The 19,615-nt window shown below is 37.4% G+C and overlaps 1 protein-coding gene across 3 annotated transcripts in view; it reads right to left on the reverse strand.

Annotated features, from left to right (window-relative positions):
* Positions 1–19,404, reverse strand: part of LOC103487477 (uncharacterized) — a 54,153-nt gene extending 34,749 nt beyond the window's left edge. The window contains exons 1-4 of one of the 3 annotated variants that reach the window (XM_051081447.1): positions 18,907–19,404; positions 17,205–17,433; positions 14,437–14,584; positions 2,215–2,310 (exon numbers count right to left, since the gene is read on the reverse strand). In XM_051081447.1, the coding sequence (XP_050937404.1) occupies positions 2,215–2,310; positions 14,437–14,584; positions 17,205–17,433; positions 18,907–19,093 (660 nt within the window). In that variant the 5' untranslated portion in view covers positions 19,094–19,404. The remainder of the gene's footprint in view (positions 1–2,214; positions 2,311–14,436; positions 14,585–17,204; positions 17,434–18,906) is intronic. The other 2 variants (XM_051081448.1, XM_051081449.1) reach the window with 2 other exon arrangements.
* Between the last annotated feature and the right edge of the window lie 211 nt (positions 19,405–19,615).

Raw genomic sequence — 19,615 nt, forward strand, 5'->3', positions numbered from 1 at the left:
CTGAACGAAGAAGAAGACCGAGAAGAAGCGGCAACTAGGGGGGATACCGAAACTGAGGTGGTTGAGTTGAAAACATTGGAAGTAATGAGAAAGATGGAGATTACTCTCCGAACCATCCTAGGTTTTACATCCAAGGGAACCATGAAATTAAATGGGATACTGAGGGGCAGAGAAGTGATCATACTCAATGGCATTGTCGAGGAATTGAAACTTCCACTGGCAAAGGAGACTAACTTTGGGGTAACGATTGGTGATGGATCAGTGCCGGAAGGAAGAGGAATTTGCAAACATGTTGAAATCAAGCTACCCGAGCTGACTACTACCATAGCAAACTTCCTAGCCACTGAACTGGGTAAAATTGATGTATTAGGTATGCAGTGGCTAAGTACTACTGGATTCATGGGCATGCATTGGCCTTCGACGACTATGACATTTATGGTCAGAAAATCACAGATCATACTAAAAGGGGAACCAACATTAGAAAAGACAGAACGTTCCTTGAAAATGATAACCAAGACTTGGGAGGTAGAAGACCAAGGATTTTTGCTAGAATTTCAGAACATGGAATTTGAAGAAGGAACAGAAGATGGTAGTGAGTACAAAACGAAGATATAAATTGCAAAGAATTGCAAAGAAGAGACATGACCTAAGCCCTTAGGATCAGCAAGTGCACTAAGACATCTCAACTGGGTTGATACTCCCATAACACTCTCATCATCTCCGGACATGGGCCAAAGAATACATGAACTTTGATCCAGCACAAAGATAAATAATACAACCAGCACCTCCAAAACAGCCAACACTAGATAAAACCACCAACAGAAAGCAAACAAAATTATTAAAAGACATTCCAACTACACTACAACGGAAAAATGAAGGCCTTCCAGTTAAGACTGATTTCTTGGACGGAGAAGTCTTCAAACACACTAGATAAAGCACACCACAAAGAAGCGTTAAGCCAAGTTGACTCCAAACAATCTGCCAAGGGGAAGATTTATCATGGAATACCCGTTGATTTCTTTCAAACCAAAGGTCAGATAATAGGGCCAGTTTTTTCTTGAGGTTAGGGCTAATCAAGAGCTGTAGCACATTATCTTTAAATGTGCAGCTAAACACCCAACATAGGTTGAATTTTTCAAACATCAATCCAACAACGGGGCCCATAGTTGCAGAAGAAGAACAAGTGAAAGAGGTCTTCCGCGGCTGCCAAGCAGAGAGAGCAGACATGAGGTACCAGACTACGGGAAGGAAGCTTCAGCTGCAGCACTGTTGCACAGTTAAGGAGGCCATTGAGCATTATCTAGATTGTAATATTGACCCTTTGCGGACTTTTCGAATTCCAAAGAGCGTATTCCAAACATCTTTCAATGGGAGAAGCTGCAGCCTAATGTCTGTTAATCCATCATTTGGTTAAAGATCTCATCTTCTTCTCTCTGGAAATTCTGAAACAAGTTTACGCGCAACACCGAGGAGACTTTGAAAATCTGCTATTTCCTCTTCCTTTAGACATCTTCGGAAATTGCTAGACCAAGACTTAAGAGAGGTATCCCAGTATTCTGAGACAGCACCATTCAGAACTGTTGATTTTCTCAATAAAAGTGAAAATGATCTTTTAATGGAATTTCGTCCACCAAGGGTTGAACCAAAAGGCAATCCTTCTTCCATTGATAATTTTAAAACTAGCCAACACGTCAATTTTCAGCCAAACTCTTGAAATGCTTATCCAAGGGCTACGTAGACTGCATGAGACTTTACCACTAGTATGCCAACCAAACTGGCAAGGTAAGGATACTTTTCACCACTTGACGCCATAGGGCATTTTCTTCCCTTGTGAATCTCGAGCCCCACTTAGGCTAGGAGGGCTAAATTTTTTTTATTTGAACCTTCCGATGCCAAGGCCCCCATCAGCTTGTCTTCGAGATACCTTTACCCGTTTAACTAGGTGATTGAGGTTCTTTTATTGGAAACCCCATTCGTATTAGATTTTTCAGAAATCATATGGTCATTTGAATGCATGATTTTAATTAATTTTAGGCTTAGCTTAAAATTGATAGCCTCATGTAAATTGCTCATAATCCCAAAGCCTAGCCTATACATAAAGTATGAGATCCTTTCTTGATAACATTGATTTTAACATTAATAAAATATTCCTTGATTTAATTATCCACAAGGAAATTCATAAGATGGCACAAAACTTAATATTGCATTAACAACCTGAAAAGAAATTTCCTCTGAAACACTAGCATGGTCATGATATGGATTTTCCCAAGCAAGCATTGTTATGAATATCAATCTCTGAAACGTGGGTTCCTGCAGAAATAAACAGAATTTATTCTTTAAAAAAAAAAAAAGCATTATTTTGCTGGTCATCAACATTTACTAAAAAAGCAAAAGAGTTGTTCATTTCTTTTTGTCTTTGGTTAAGTTCCTTGGTAACGTCATTCATCGGGAGGTTGTATCCCTATTAATGCAGAAAGTTTAGTGGTTCTGATGGAGCCCGAATCCGCTAATGAATCTCAAGAACGATTCTCTTTTATTTCTAGTAATATCAAAGTAATACAAGAACAATATAGAACCGAATTGATAGAGATATCAATTCGAGAACTATGGGAAAAACCACCTCTCTCTCTCTGTTATCTTTACTCACAAAGATGAAACAGAAATTCACATGAAACTCTAACTAACTCTACCTCCCTTGCTAAAGACTTATTTATAACCGACTCAAACTTCTAACTCTCACTGTGGTCCCCCTTTACACGTGCTACCCCTTTCTACTATATTGTAAAACTATTGGTGGTCTAACATTACATTCCCTCTCCAAATCCACCTTGTCCTCAAGGTGATAATCCAGAAATAATTGCTGAAATTCATCATATACTTCCCATGTAGCTTCATTGTCTTGGTAGCCCTTTCCAGATTACTAGCACTTCCCAGGCTCCTGCATCATTCTCCTCTTGTACCCGAATATCTCTTCTGGCACTTCCGTTCGTGATTTTCAGACATGTAAGGTACTATCTGCTGCACTTCATTATGCTCTCCTAACATCTTCTTTAGCTGAAATACATGGAATACTGGATGAATTGTGGCTGTCTGTGGTAACTCCAGTTTATATGCTACTGGTCCAATCCTTTCAATAATTCTATATGGACCGAAAAACTTTGAGGATAGCTTCTCGTTTCTTATCTTTCTTAGTGATACTTGTCTCTACGAGCGAATCTTCAAGAAGACCATTTCTCCCCCCTGAAATTCTACATGTCTTCTCTTAAGATTTGCATACTTTTTCATTTTTTCTTGAACCACTTTGAGATGCTCCTTTAGTGCTCCCAATGTTACATCCCTCTCCTTCAACTGCTCATCAAGAGTCGAATCAGGTGTTTCTCTATCTCCATAGTAAATCAATGGTAAAGATAAGCAGCCATAGATAGCTTGGAATTGGGTCACCCCTAATGATCTCTAGTATGTGGTATTATACCAATATTCTGCACAATGTAACCACTTGATCCACTCCTTTGGTCTTTCTCCAGAGAAACATCGTAAATAGATTTCCACTCCTCTATTCACGACCTCTGTTTGCCCATCTAACTGAGGATGATAGGCTAAGCTTCTGTTCAACCTTGTCCCTGCCAATCGAAATAATTCTTTCCATAAATTACTCAAAAACACTTTATCTATGTCTGATACAATTGAGCTGTGATAGCCATGCAATCGTACTACTTCTTTCACAAGCAAATCAGCTACTATTTTAGCATTATATAGGTGTTTCAAGGCCAGAAAGTGTCCCTGAACCGATCTACCACTACTAAGATCACTTCGAAGCCTGCAGCTTTAGGTAACCCATCAATGAAATCCATGATATATCACTCCACACTTTGCTTGGAACTTGATGTACAACATCCCCTTTCTTGATGTTTCTTTAAAGTTCTTTAACATTTCTTTAGCTAATTCTTAAGTATCTTGAATTACCATTCTTGTATCTTAAGATTAGTTATTATGTGTTATTCTTTAGTTAATTCTTGTATCTTGAGTTAATTCTAAAATAAACTAACTCAATCCTAAAAAGTTAGTTCTAAAATAACTAACTTCAACAACTTTTGTAATTTTCCAGCCTATATAAAGGCTTCCCCTCTCGTTAATAAAAAAATCAGAAGTATTATTCAAGAAATTCCCTAAAGTTTCTGCATTACTACATCAATTGGTATCAGAGCGTGATCCTAGCTCACCCTTCCAATAAGAAAACTTGGATCTTAACCACTCACAACCATGGACGTGGAAGCCTCCTTCGACCAACGCTTGCAGTTGGTAGAACAAGCTGTTGTAGAACTTCGACAAGGTCAGTCGGATATACAGCAAACTATCTTTTTACCCGATTTCATGCTCAACCTATAAAAAAGCAATCCAGCCTCCAAGAAACCCAATTGCAGCAAATCAAGAAAGGCAAGAACGACCAAGAAACCCAGTGAAAACCAAATACGACCCAGAAATCAACCTGTCCACATCCATAATAACCAGCTGTATGAAAACAACCTACCTTGACATTTGTTAGACGATTCTGACTCTTCAGATGAAGACAATTTGCTGAACATTCATCAAGAACCACAACGAGGGATTAGACTTCGACCATATCTTCAAGAAGATCAAGAAATATGTATGAAAGTGGATCTCCCTACCTTCGATGGTCGAATGGACGTGGAAAAGTTTCTTGATTGGATCAAGTACATGGAAAACATTTTCGACTATGGCAATACACCCGAACACAAGAAGGTCCAATTAGTTGCTCTCAAACTCCAAGGTGGTGCAAGCACTTGGTAGAATCAATTAAAAACAATTAGACATTTCTTCGATAAGCAGCTTGGCCTATAAGAAGTTAGCCAAAGATATTGCGTCTAACAAAAAAAAGATTCCTACCAATCAACTACCAGCAGCTACTTTACGATCAATACCAACAGTGTCATTAGGGCTTGCGAAGCATCATGGATTATACAGAAGAATTTTACAGACTTGGCGCTCGAGATAATCTGCCCGAAACCGAACACCAACAAATTTCCAGGATGCCATCTCCTTAACTTTTCTTTCAGATGCCATCTCCTTAGCTTCCAAGATTGAAGACAATAAAGAGATCAAGAAAATAAAGATTGCTCAAAGAAAGAATAATTGGGACAAACAAAGAGCTAACCCAACTAACTCATTCAGAAACTTCTAACAAGGAAGTTCATCTACAACTTCACAGACAACCAAGAAAGATGAAAATCTACCAAAGGTTCCAGCCACTAAACCAGGTGAGATCAACACAAGAAAGAAGATTGACAACGTTTATAACCGTCCTACTTTGGGCAAATGTTTTAGGTGCGGTCAACAAGGACACCTCTCTAATGAATGCCCTCAAAGAAGGACTTTAACAATTGAAGAAGGACAGGAAGAGGATGCTTCGGAAGACAACATCTATGAGATTTCAACCCCGGATGAAGGAGATAATTATCTTGAGTAATCCAAAGAATTCTCTTCACTCTCACAACTGGTCGGATACCTCAAAGGAACTCCCTTTTTCGAACAAGGTGCACCATTCAAGGTAAAGTGTGTCGAGTTATCATTGATAGTGATAGTAGTGAAAACCTAGTGTCTAAAAAACTAGTTTCTGCCCTAAATTTAAAAACAAACCCACATCCTAATCCTTATAAAGTCGAATAAAAAGGGGGGAGAAGCTAATGTCAATGAGGTTTGCAATATTGCTTTATCAATAGGACAATACTATAAGGACCAAATTATATGTGACATTCTAGATATGGATGCTTGTCACATACTTTTAGGACGACTTTGGCAATATGACACAGATTATATTCATAGAGGGAGGGCTAACACTATTGAATTTATTGGATGAGCCGTCATGTAGTTCGCTTACCTGTAGGCAGTCCCCCCGAAACAAAACCTAACCCTAACAAAGGAAAACAACTTTTTTCAGTAATTAAGGGTAAAGAGTTTTTGCATCCAAAAACAGCACCTATTTTAGCCTTTGTTATTAAGGAAAACAGCACTCCACCTATAGAAAATCACATACTTAGTGAGATAGCAAACCTTCTAACTAAATTTCCAAAAATCATAGAATCAACTACTTCATTGCCACCTCTTAGAAAGATACAGCATACTATAGACTTAATGCCTGGTAGTACATTGTGTAATCTGCCACATTATCAAATGAACCCTAGGGAGTACAAAACCTTGCATGAACAAATAGAACTCCTTAACAAGGGTCATATTCAACATAACCTAAGTCCTTGTGCTGTCCCAGCTCTTCTTGCTCCAAAAAAGATGGTAGTTAAAGACTTTGTGTGGATAGTAGAGCAATAAATAAAATTACAGTCAAATATAGATTTCCCATTCCCCGTTTATCTGACCTCCTTGATCAATTAGGTAAGGCTTCCATCTTTTCCAAAGTAGATCTTAAGAGTGGTTACCACCAAATAGAATTAAACCAAGAGATGAGTGAAAAACAGACTTCAAAACCAATGAAGGGTTGTTTGGATGGTTAGTTATGCCCTTTGGCCTCTCTAATGCACCTAGCACCTTTATGAGATTAATGAACCAAATCCTACAACCTCTATTGAATCAATTTATTGTGGTATACTTTGATGACATACTTGTCTATAGCTCCTTTAAGGAAGATCACCTAAAACACATCCAGCTACTTTTTACAACTTTACAAGAAAATGCTTTACAGATTAACCTTAAAAAATGTGAATTTTTGTGCTATAATATTCATTTTCTTGGATTTATCATAAGTTGCAATGGTATTTCTGTTGATCCTTAAAAGATTGACTCTATTAGTTCTTGGCCACGACCAAAAGATATTCAATGTTTTTTAGGTTTAGCCTCTTTTTATAGAAGGTTCATTAAAAACTTTAATACTATTGCAGCACCTAGGACAAACTGTTTAAAGAATGGTAGTTTCCAATGGAGTCAAGCCAAAGAAGACAGTCTGTCAATTAAAATCAGCTTTAGCTAGTCCCCCTGTTTTAAAACTTCCCAACTTCGATAAACTATTTGAAGTCACAATAGATGCTTCGGGTTTAGGTTTAGGAGCTATCCTTAGTCAAGAAGGCCACCCCATAGTATTTTAGTGAAAAATTAAGTACTTCCAGACAAAATTGGAGTACCTACGAACAGAAACTGTATGTCCTTGTGCGTGCTCTAAAACAATGGGAACATTATCTACTTTCTAATACTTTTATCTTGCTTACTGACCACTTTTCTCTTAAATTTCTGAATTCCCAAAAAAAACAATTAGTAGAATGCATGCTAGATGGCTACAATTTTTGCAAAGATTTGACTTTGTAATTAAACACACTTCAAGTAAGTCTAATAAGGCTGCTGATGCTCTCAGCCGAAAAGGTATACTTCTCACCACCCTCCAATCTCAAATCATTGCATTTGATCACTTGCCTACTTTCTACCCTTCCGACATTGATTTTAAAAGTATTTGGGAAAATTGCTCTAACCATAAACCTTGCAAAGATTACCACATTGTTAATAACTTTCTCTTCAAAGGTGATGTTTTGTGTATTCCTCATACATCTTTAAGAGAGGCAATAATTAAAGAAGCACAATCTAGTGGATTAGCAGGATACTTTGGCAGAGGGAAAACAATGGCTGCAATCAGCTCTAAATTCTTTTGGCCACAACTCAATAGGGATGTTACTAACTTCGTCAAAAGATGCTCTATTTGCCAAACAGGTAAAGGTAATTCTCAAAATACAGGTTTGTACACTCCTTTACCTATTCCTTCTACTATTTGGGAGGATTTATCTATGGATTTTGTTTTAGATGTACCAAGAACTCAAAAGGGTCATGATTCTGTTTTTTGTAGTAGTAGATCGCTTTAGTAAAATAGCCCATTTCATTCCTTGTAAAAAAACTTCTGATGCTTTAAATATAGCTAACTTGTTTTTTCGAGAAATTGTTAGAATACATGGAATTCCTAAAATTATAGTTTCGGATAGAGATGTAAAATTCTTGAGTCATTTTTTAACATCCCTTTGGAAGAAATTTGACACCAATCTCCTATTTAGTATCGCCAGCCACCCTCAAACTGACGGCCAAACAGAGGTGACCAACCGAACTCTTGGTAACCTCATTCGATGTCTTAGTGGAGACAAGCCAAAACAGTAGGACTTAGCTTTACCCCAAGCAGAATTCGTCTTCAACCACATGGCAAATCACTCAACAGGAAAGTCCCCATTCGAGATTGTATATACTAGTCTCCCTCGAGTCACCTTTGATTTAGCTAACCTACCTTCAGTTGTTGATATCAGTATGGAAGCTGAAGCAATGGCTGAATGTATTTCTAAGCTACACCAAGAAGTCATGAGTCATCTAGAGCTTGCTAATGACTCCTACATAACAGCCGCTAACTCTCACAAACACTTTAGGGAATATTAAGTTGGTGACCTAGTCATGATGTACCTTCGAAAATCAAGATTCCTACCTAGTCATCATTCCAAAATCCCAAACAAGCGCATGGGTCCATTTCAAATTTTGGAGAGGCTCGGCCCCAACGCTTACCAAAGTAGATCTCCCAACAAACTTAAGAATCAGTCCATCATTCAATGTTGCTGACCTGTCTCCTTACCATGCCCCAGACTCCTTTACTTTAGCTTCCTAATTCTCACTCGAGGACAAGTTTGTTCCTAGGGGGAGGGGTTTGATGTAGAACATCCACTTTCTTGATGTTTCTTTAAAGTTCTTTAACATTTCTTTAGTTAATTCTTGAGTATCTTGAATTACCATTTTTGTATCTTCAGATTAGTTATTCTTAGTTATTCTTAAGTTAATTCTTCTATCTTGAATTAGTTCTAAAATAAACTAACTCAATCCTAAAAAGTTAGTTCTAAAATAACTAACTTCGACAACTCTTGTCATTTTCCAACTTATATAAAGGCTTCCCCTCTCATTAATAAAAAATTCAGAAGTATTATTCAAGAAATTCCCTAAAGTTTCTGCATTACTGCACCAGAACTTCCATTGGTAGTAATAATCCTGCAAGGGTTAAAGCAAGAGATTTGTTCCCTTGGCACACAAGACACTCTTCACAATATTTCTTCACATTGTGCTTCATGCCCTCCCAAAACAACTCTCCTGTCAACCTTTTATAGGTTCTTATAGGTTCTTAGGAACTCGGAGTGCCCTCCAAAGACAGAATCATGATATGTATGCAGTATGGTGGGTATCAAGGATGAGGACTTTGAAATTACAAGCGTTCCTTTGTACCTTAGCATCCCATGCTGCATAGAATAGTTGCACACTCCTTCCTCTTTCTCCGATTTAGCTATTATTTCCTTCAGGTGTTCATCCTTTTCTACTTCTTTAATCACCACCAAATCTATTAAAGTTGGGGCAGTCAAGTTGTATAAATGCACTGAAGGAGGCATCCTTGATAGGGCATCTGCAGCTCTATTTTCCAGCCCTGGTTTGTACACAACTTCAAAGGTATAACCCAACAATTTGGCTACCCATTTCTGATGTTGAGGTTGTATTACTCTCTATTCTAGCAAAAACTTAAAGGATCGACAGTCTGCCTTCACTACAAACTTCCTTCCGAGTAGATAAGGTCTCCACCTTTGTACAGCTAATACTACAGCCATCAGTTCCCTCTCATAAACAAATTTGGCTCAATCCCTCATAGCCAGTGTGTGATTGTAATAAGCTATTGGCCTTTTGGCCTGAATCAACACAACTCCTACTCACCCTGAGGCATACGTCTCAATTTCAAATGGCAAATTAAAGTCAAGTAGGGCCAGTACTGGGATTGTCATCATTGCGTTCTGCAATTTCACAAAAGCTTTCTATGCTTCCATTGACCATTTGAAGGCTCCTAACTTCAGCAGCTGTGTTAGATGTTTCATAATGTTGGACAAAGCGTCTGCAGTACCCTGTCAGCCCAAGGAACCCTCTTACTTCTCTCACATTTGCAGGAATTAGCCATTCTTTGATTGCTCAGATTTTTTCAAGATCCACTTCCACCCCTCTTCCTGATATTATGTGCCCCAAATAGTCTCCTCTAGAACGTGCAAAGCTACATTTTTCTTGTTTGCATAGAGCTCATGTTTCCTCATTATCTCTAATACCAACTTCAAGTGCCGTAAGTTTTCCTCTAAGTTCTTGTTGTATATCAATATATCATCGAAAAAGACAAACAAACTTCCTCAGATAAGACAAAAATATGTTATTCATTAAGGACTGGAATGTTCAGGGTGCTTTGGTCAACCTAAAGGGTAACCAGAAACTCATAGTGTCCTTCATGGGTTCTAAATGTTGTCTTCTCTATGTCATCAATGCAAATTATAATTTGATGATATCCTGCTTTCAAATCTATCTTTGAAAACAGTGTTACCCCATTTAACTCATCTAATTCTTCAATCATAATGATGGGAAATTTATCTACAATCATCACATCATTTAAGGCATTGTAGTCTACATAGAATCTCCAACTCCCATCTTTCTTTTTCACCAATGGTACTGGACTTGAGTACGGGCCGATGCTTGGACACATGACTCCAGAAGTTAGCATTTCGTCCACCAACTTCTCCATCTTAGCCTTCTGTTGGTATGCATGCCTATACGGCCTCACGTTCACCAGATCTGTACCTTTCTTTAGATGTATGTGATGCTCAATTTCCCTCCTTGGAGGTAGTTCTTCAAGCCATTCAAACGCATCTTTGAATTTCGCTAACACAGTTGGAATAGACTCTTGTATAGTTGGCACACCATCCACTCCATACAACTCGGCTAATGATATTCCTCCCTCCAAAGCTCTGCATTCAATCAAGAATCCCTTATCAAATTTTGTCCATGCCTTCATCATACTCTTCAAGCTTACTCGGGTTTTCGTTAAGCTTGGGTCTCCCCTTATAACCACCTTATTATTTTCATGACAGAAAGTCATGGTGAGATTCTTCCGGTCCATCTCAGTTACCCCCAAGGAGTATAGTCACTGCATTCCTTGATCACTGACTTTCCTTTTGCTGCGCTTTCAACATACTTCAGTAAGAGTTGTTGTTTTTCGGCTTGAATCCCGAGTCTCTCAATGCTTTTCGCTGAGGACACGAGGTTTTCTTCAATGGTTGGTAATTTGTGCAACTTCGTCTGAATTCCGGTGATCTCTTGGTCGAATGTCTCCAATTTCTCTTCAATACGTTTATGCGCCATCTTCCTTCAATTTCCCTGGGTAGAGTGCTCTGATACCAATATGATAGAGCCCGAATCCAGTAATGAATCTCAAGAACAATTCTCTTTTATTTCTAGTAATATCAAAGTAATACAAGAACAATGTAGAATCAAATTGATAGAGATATCAATTCGAGAACTATGGGAAACCCACCTCTCTCTCTCTCTGTTATCTTTTCTCTCAAAGATGAAACAGAAATTCAAATAAAACTCTAACTCTCCCTCCCTTGCTGAAGACTTATGTATAACCAACTCAAACTTCTAACTCTCACTGTGGTCCCCCTTTACACATGTTACCCTTTCTACCATATTGTAAAACTATTGGTGGTCTAACAGGTTCCTTTTGCAATTTTTTCTTTGGTATGGATTCAAGATTTTATAGCATGTTGTTGGGTTGTTTGTATAAATTAATTCAGAAAGATTAATATCCGACTAATCATTAAAATATGAAAATTTCTTTCTAAGGAATTAAAAGTTTTCATGTATGCAAGGAAAAGTTACAAAATAGTGTGAACGGAAGAGCAAATATGAACGGGCCAAAAAACATTACCATGTTTGATGATATAATATTAAATTTCTAAGCTTTTCAGTCAATTGGCTATTTAACATGTATCAAAGTGGGTAGATTAGGAGGTCTTATGTTCAAATTCCTACAATGTTATTTCCTCCCAATTAATATTGATTTCCACTTGTTGGGTATTCTACCTAATTAAAGACCACAAGTGAGAGGCACTATTAAATGATATAATATTAAATTTGCCTCCAACAATAAGAAGTTTTCTAGTAAATCAGTCATTTAACATATTCTAACAAGAAAAGCTGTAAAAGAGAGAGAGAAGCTGCAAAAGTATTTTAAAAGAACACATCAAGAAGCCATCAAATGTTTGACTTAGATTAGGCAATCTTTCATCCCAAAAAATCTTTTGAATTAAAATGTCTAAAGAGCAAAAATGCCGCAGCCTCGTGCATCTTATCCAAGGAGTTTGAAGCTTATTCCATCCAGGAGATATGTTTGAATTGGCACACTTTTATATCCCCAACGCTAGAAGACTCTTTGCCCGTTCCTATTATTTATATTCTGAATTTGAGTTTTTATCACATCTGCTCCAAGTCTTTTTATGCAATTCTTTTGTTGGCTGCTTTGTTTTTTTTTTTTTTCTCTCTATGTTTCTTTCATCTGGGTTTGTATTCTTGAGCCTTGTTTCTTGTATCGGATAATATGGAGGTGCTAAGGGATGTCAAACTAGTTGAAATGTCCGAGTGCAGTTACCAATCCATTGGTCTCTTTGTTTTCTCTCTCTCTATAATTCTCTTGTACATTGAGTTTTATCTTATTAATAACAAAGAGGCTGATTTCCTTTTCAAAAAACAAAAAGAATAACGAGTTCTTTCTGTCCCAAATCCCAAAATTAGAGCTCATTGTATTAATCCAAAGGACTTTTGCTTTCATTTTTAGTCCATAACCTCATTTTTAGTCTACTAATCCTCGGGCTCAAGCGTGTGTGTTCGTTCGGTTTATGAATAAAAACTGATCCTTATATCAGCTTGATGTTAAGAATGCGTTCTTGAACGAATACTTGGAAGAGGAAGTCTATATGAGCCCCCCAAGGTTTGAAGCTCAGTTTGATCATCAGGCTTACAAACCTCAGAGATCCTTGTATGGGCTAAAACAATCATCGAAAGCCTGGTTTGATACGTTTACTCCCTTTGTCAAGTCCCTAGAGTATAGTCAGGGGCACTCAGATCACACCTTGTTTACAAAAGTCTCCAAGACTGGGAAGATCGTTGTTTTGATTGTTTATGTTGATGACATTGTTTTATCTCGAGATGATAACACTGAAATCATCCAACTGAAAAAGAAGATGGTGATGAGTTTGAAATTAAAGACTTGAGAAATTTGAAGTATTTCCTTGGGATGGAGGTAGCTAGATCAAAAGAAGATATATTCATGTCTCAGAGGAAGTATACCCTTAATTTGTTGAATGAGACAGATACGTTGGGATGTCGTCCTGCTAATACTTCTATTAAATCCAACTGTAAACTAGGAAATTCAGGTCATAAAGTTCCAATTGAGAAAGAAAAATATCAGCACCTTGTGGGAAAGTTGATTTACTTGTCACATACTAGACCAGATATCTCCTATGTTGTGAGTACCATTAGCTAGTTCATGCAGGTTCCCTATGAGGAACAAATGGTGGCAGTTAATAGAATCCTAAGGTACTTAAAAACAACTCCTGGTAAAAGGTTGATGTTCAGGAAGACCGATAGGAGAGCTATTGAGGCCTATAATGATTCTGATTGGGCAGGATTCGATGTTGACAAGAAATCAACCTACGACTAGTGTACCTTTGTATGGAGCACCTTTGTATGCAGCAATCTCATAACCTAGAGAAGTAAGAAGCAAGGGGTTGTGGCCAGAAGCAATTTTGAAGCTGAGTATAGGGCAATGAGTTTGGGGATATGTGAAGAAATTTGGCTTCATAAAGTTTTATTTGACCTTCATCAGGACTGTGAGGTGCCGATGAAATTATTCTATGATAATAAGGCAGCTATTAGCATTGTCGACAATCTCATTCAACAAGATAGGACTAAACACGCAGAGATTGATTGACACTTCATTAAAGAAAGGCTGAACCAATGGTAGCATATGCGATCCTTACATCCCCTCTAGCAAATAGGTTGTTGATGTTCTCACCAAGGGGCTTCTCAGACAAAGTTTTGACTCATGTGTTAGCAAATTTGGTTTCTTTGATATCTATATCCCAACTTAAGGAGGTGTTAGAATCAATGGGTTTGACCCAAGGAAAAATTTACCCTAATTTCCTCTTCTCTTTTATCATAAGCTTGTTGTCTATTTATTTTTTCCTGTGTATCTTTTGTTAATATGAAAAATTAATTAAAAAGTCATATCGTGGTTTTTCTCTTGGTACACTCTGGTTTCCACATAACTCGGTGTCTATTTTCTTTATCGCTTTTAACAAAGTGAAAAGAAACCAATACCCCAAATGCAAACTCCACGAGGGAGTGAAGAGAAGAAAAAAAGATAGAATGGAAGAGTAAAATGAAAACCAAATGAGACATAAAACTTGAAAAGAATATCCAGATAGGAGATCAAAAAGAGCACACCCAAAAACATCATAAAAACCCAAGAGCAAACAAATTCCAGTTGCATTGCTGAAATTTTCTGTTATTAGAAAATATAAAAAAGCAAGAAGTATTTACACTGAGTGAAGGATGAATATTTGAGCTGTCCCTTGACAAGAATCTAAAACAGCAATACTCTACCAGACTGCGAGCATCATTGTAAACAGATTCATGCACAAGGGCTTTAAATATCCTCTGCATTTTCTGCCCAGTCAAGCCATTCATCCTGCATGTCATTACATTAAAGATCAGTCAAATAAATTATGTATATAATTTTTCACAAATAAATGAACGAAAAATCTAGACAACATAGGAAACCAAAAAAAAAAAAAAAAAAAACCAAACAAGATAGGAAACAAAAAAAGAACAAACCAGGAACATGAAATCAAAATTTCCAGGCTAATAAGAACCTGTCAAATTTAACTTTTTCTATTGCTAAGAAGAAAATGAAAAATAGGCAAGTTAAACTGAGAGCGAATGAATTGATATTTTTTCCTTTAAAGGGAGAATATGAGTGAGTGATATTGCAACTAACATATAATAAAACAATCTACAAAACTATTGACCTTGTGGCTAATCATACACAGATTATACTTAGTATTGGTACCACTAATTCTTTTTGGAAGGATCCTTGGCTTAGTTGTGGTGCTCTCTATGCCTTTTTCCCCCCTATGTTCAGGCTTGTTCATTTTTCTGATATTTTTCTTCGAAAAGTAGATAAACTTCTTTATTAATATAAAACTCAAATTACAAGAGAATTATACATGAAGAAATTTGCTGATAGTAAAAGGCATGAATGGGAGTTCGAGGTTGGTGATTATGTATATCTAAAATGACATCCCTATAGACAGACATCTGCGGTCACAAAGTGTAATGAGAAATTATCTTCCAAGTATTTTGGGTCGTATTGCATTGAAGCAAGAGTCGGAAAGGTAGCTTATCAACGGGAGCTTCTATTCACCCAGTGTTTCACGTGTTGCAGCTGAAGAAAGCATTAGGACCAAGGAAGATGGTGGAACCAGTTTTACCTCCCCTGTTTAAGCGTTTTGAATGGGTGACTGAACATGAGGAAGTTCATGGCTACCGCAAGAATCCAGTCTCTGGCGGATGGGAGGTGTCGATTGCTTGGAAAAGTTTGGCTGCTCATGATGCTACCTGGAAGATTGTTGAGATTTTCGCTGGAAGTTTCCTATGTTTCACCTTGAGACCAAGGTGGATTTAGAAGTAAGGGTATTTTGGGGAGAGAAGTTGTTAAGGGAGGGGACCACTAAAGTGGTAGAATATAAATAGAACATTTCAGAGAGGAGAAGGTAATAGTTACTGTGAAAAAACCTTCTCAAGGGCGAGAGCTTTATGGCATAGGACATCGACTGTGATTGTTCTCTAGGGTTGTCGATTCATTCCTTCTTAATAACATCAATACCTTTCATTATCACCTTGATCAAAAGGTCGAAATCGCTTCCATAACAACTGCCAAAATTCACTCCAACTCATAATGGAATCTCTGTCTCCCTTCCATTGAAACCAGTCAAGAGCTTCGCCCTCCCAGCAAAGAACAGCGACATCCAACTTATCTTTCTCTGTTAGACGATTGACCATAAAATATCTCTCTACACGATGTAACCATCCATCAACACTCTTGCATTCTTCTCCTTTGAAAATTGGAACCTCAAGCTTCCTTAATCTCATATCGAACGATGGTACCTCTCAATTATTCAGCACCGACAATGCACTGATTCCTTCTGACATCAAGTGAGTATTCTGATCTCCTTTTGTTCCCTGACCCGATCCTTTATCCATAGGTCTTCTCTTTAACCCTTTATATATAACTATCCTTTCTGATGACGATGCATCTTTCAAACGCCCACCTCCAATTAATTCCATCTTCTGCATCCACTCATCATATTGTCCCTCATCGTACCGAAATCAGAACTCTAATCCGCACTCACCCGCTTTATTCATGCTTTAGCAAATTGGCCGTCCATCTTTTCTTCAAGGGTCATTTGTCTCTCGGTAACTTCAATGAAGCACGTCTCCATCAACCCTTCCATTGTTACTTTCTTGGGCAGTCCTTCCATCTTTTCTTCGACTTCTATCATTCTTGCTTCCATCTTCCCAACCATTCTAGGATCCACCGCTCTGATACCAAATTTGTAAGGCCTCAGCCTCAATTCTTTATCAACAATGGGGGAAGGCTTTGAGAGCTTCCCAACCTCCATTAATCTCCATTATTCTCAAGAAGAATTCTACTTTAAGTTTCTAGCCGAAAAGAAAATCCCCTTATCCTTTTAACACGGAGTATATTTTAAGGAAATAACAAACTGACCCAACTAACAATATTCCTATGGGCCCACACGATAAAATTAACTATAACTTCATTTCAGCCTCTCTTATTCTTTCTAGAATAAACCCTGAGTCTCGGGACTTATCAAATTAGGAGATACCTTTACAAAAGTTTTAAATGGAGTTCAAATAGAGTACCTAGGTAACAAGTTGGGCATGATTAATATATATGCTCCAGCTTGAGAGGAGTGTATAGTATATATGTAATTATAGAAGCTTATTAGTCATTTGTCCTTTACTATAATTTACTAGTATTCATTTATGGTTTCCATGTATGCCTGTATATATTGAATTCTATTGTATAGAATGAAGTAAGGAGTTATTTCATATTTTTCTCTAACAACATCCTCCAATAGGAAGGAACATTAAATGGAAATTAAGTCAATAAGGAAGAATATTTCAATAGCTTTAGATCAAATGACCAAATTTTGTATGGGTTAACCATTTGCATTTTGTTAAAAAAAATTATTTAATAAATGACCAAAATTTTGTAATAATCTGACCTGCTAAATTGCTCAATTGATACAACAGCAGCAGAAGAGAGAAGGCCGTTCGGTGTCCTGATATTAACGGTACATTCCACCTTAACTATATCCTCTTTCTCAGTGGTACCATAGGCTCCTGCAGGAATATGATTTTTGTTTTTACTGGTTTTTTCCCGGGGAGATGTGACTTCATTTAAGAAGTTCTGCGTCTTCAGCAGCCATTTGTTTAAGTTTTGTTGCACTGCGTCTGTCAGGAAATGAGAATAGAGCACAGACAGAACGAGGGTTAAGAGGGAGAAGGGGGAAAAAACAATACCAAGACAAAAGACACTAACTACAAAGCATTGACGTTAATATGACGCTATGGCACAACCAGAAGGTTTTATGAATCAGTAGTGGTCCAATCATGTTTGGTTTAACAAGCTTCGACAAGTGTTACTGCAATGGGGTTTTAAAATTATAGAGTTGATAATTTTCTATTTTTTTCTTATTCTGATATCAACTAAGATTTTTATTCTAAGCTATGTTGATGGCATCTTAGTGACAGAGTGACAGGAAATGACAATGTTATTATCAACTATTTTTTTGTTGAACTTACTAAAGTTTTTGCTTCGAAGAACTTAGGAAATCTATGCTAATTCCTTGGTATTTCAGTTCACCGGTGCTATAATGGAATCCATCCCAACCAGACCAAGTGTGCACTGAATCCTCAACAGCCAATTAGCAAGAACTACTGACAAATCTCACATAGAAAGAACTCTTCAATGCCTTACACACATCAGACTTGAAAATTCGTTTGTAATCACCAAATTAAGCCTATTTATTCATAATTGAACATCCCTCCATTAGAAAGCTATCAATAACATCAAAGGTACTCGGTCACTGGGCTTACAAATTTCCAAGTCCAAAATGACTTTTCATCACCGTTGTTGCCTACTTAGACGTACATTGGTCATGCTCACGTGATGATCAGAAATCTGTAGCTGCAAATTTAGTATTCCTTTGGCATTCTTTAATTGCTTGGTCATCCAGAAGCAACTAGTTGTGTTTAGGTCCAACACTGGTTCAGAGTATCATTCTTTGGCCCACGAAGATACTGAGATCAGCTGGTTTCAGTCCCTTCTGGACAAAACCAGTTGCTCAAGCTCACTTACACCAATTATTTGGTATGACAACATCAGCGCATTCCGTCATTCCAAACCCAATTTATCATACCCGGATAAACACGTGGAACTTGACACACTTCATTCACGATAAAGTCCTTGACAAATCATTCGAAGTGCAGCATGTTCCCAAAACTGATCACTTGCTGATAGATTAACAAAAGACTTATTAGAAACCAAGTTGGTTTACCAGCATCACAAAATCAACGGCATTTCCTCACCCTTTCCTTTAAGAGGGAGCGTTAACGTGTTAGCCTAAAACAATATCGTGTTGGTTATATAAATTGAACTCTGTCATTTTAATTAATTATGTTAGTGTTGCCCGTGGTACACAAGGATGACGTCCTACTAATTTCCTCCTTCCGGGTGCATGAAATGTTCTATACTACCTCCATAAATGAAATTATCATGAAAAATATATGGTGTTCAACTATAGCAAGGAGTAATTGCAATGGAGAAACATAAGTAGTAATTAATCAAACAGTTGACAAGGAAAATAAGGAAAAGAGAAAGAAACTGAAACTGAAAATCCTTAGAAAGAATGTCAACAAACTCACTCGCATCAATGTCATTAAGAGGCCATTTATCTCCCATAGACAGACCCACAAGCTTAAACCGATATTTGCGCTCCGGAACATTTCTAGTGAAACACCCAAAGATGAGTTTATCAGCACGAAGAGAAATTGAAGGATCCAATCCAGCGGTTGATGGTTTCAAATAGGTGGAAGGGAGTTTAAAGAGCATTTCTGTTTCAATTCAAAGAGTCTTGGAACTGGGAATCCATGCGTTTATGGGTGATGGTGAAGTAGAAGAAGAAATTAAACCACCACGTGGGGGATTGAATTGGATGAATTGAAAGGGAAAACGAGGATACAGTGTAGTTTTGGAGCTTGAAGTTCTTCTCCTCACCTGGATATTTTTTATTTTGCTTTTGCCCGAAATAACAAAAAACCGGTCGGCCTTATAGCTGGTGTTATGGAAGAGCTGCCGTTTTGGTTTTCTAGTGGCGGATTCCATTTTCATCCAATAGTTTGATTTTTTTTAGTTTTGGATTTCCCCCAAAATTATGCAACTCCAATTTCCTTTTTGGTTTGTTTTCAAATTAGTAAGCATAACAATTTTGGATGTTTTTGTTGACAAAAAAAAAAAAAGGAAGGGTTTTATTACCCTTTTAAAACTAATTTCAAGACGGTTTTCTTTTTTTAGTTATTTTCAATCTTTCCATTATCTATAATTTATTTGGGAAATTGGAATGTTTGACAAAAA

Source organism: Cucumis melo, chromosome 2, assembly GCF_025177605.1.
Source record: "Cucumis melo cultivar AY chromosome 2, USDA_Cmelo_AY_1.0, whole genome shotgun sequence".
NCBI lineage: Eukaryota > Viridiplantae > Streptophyta > Magnoliopsida > Cucurbitales > Cucurbitaceae > Cucumis > Cucumis melo.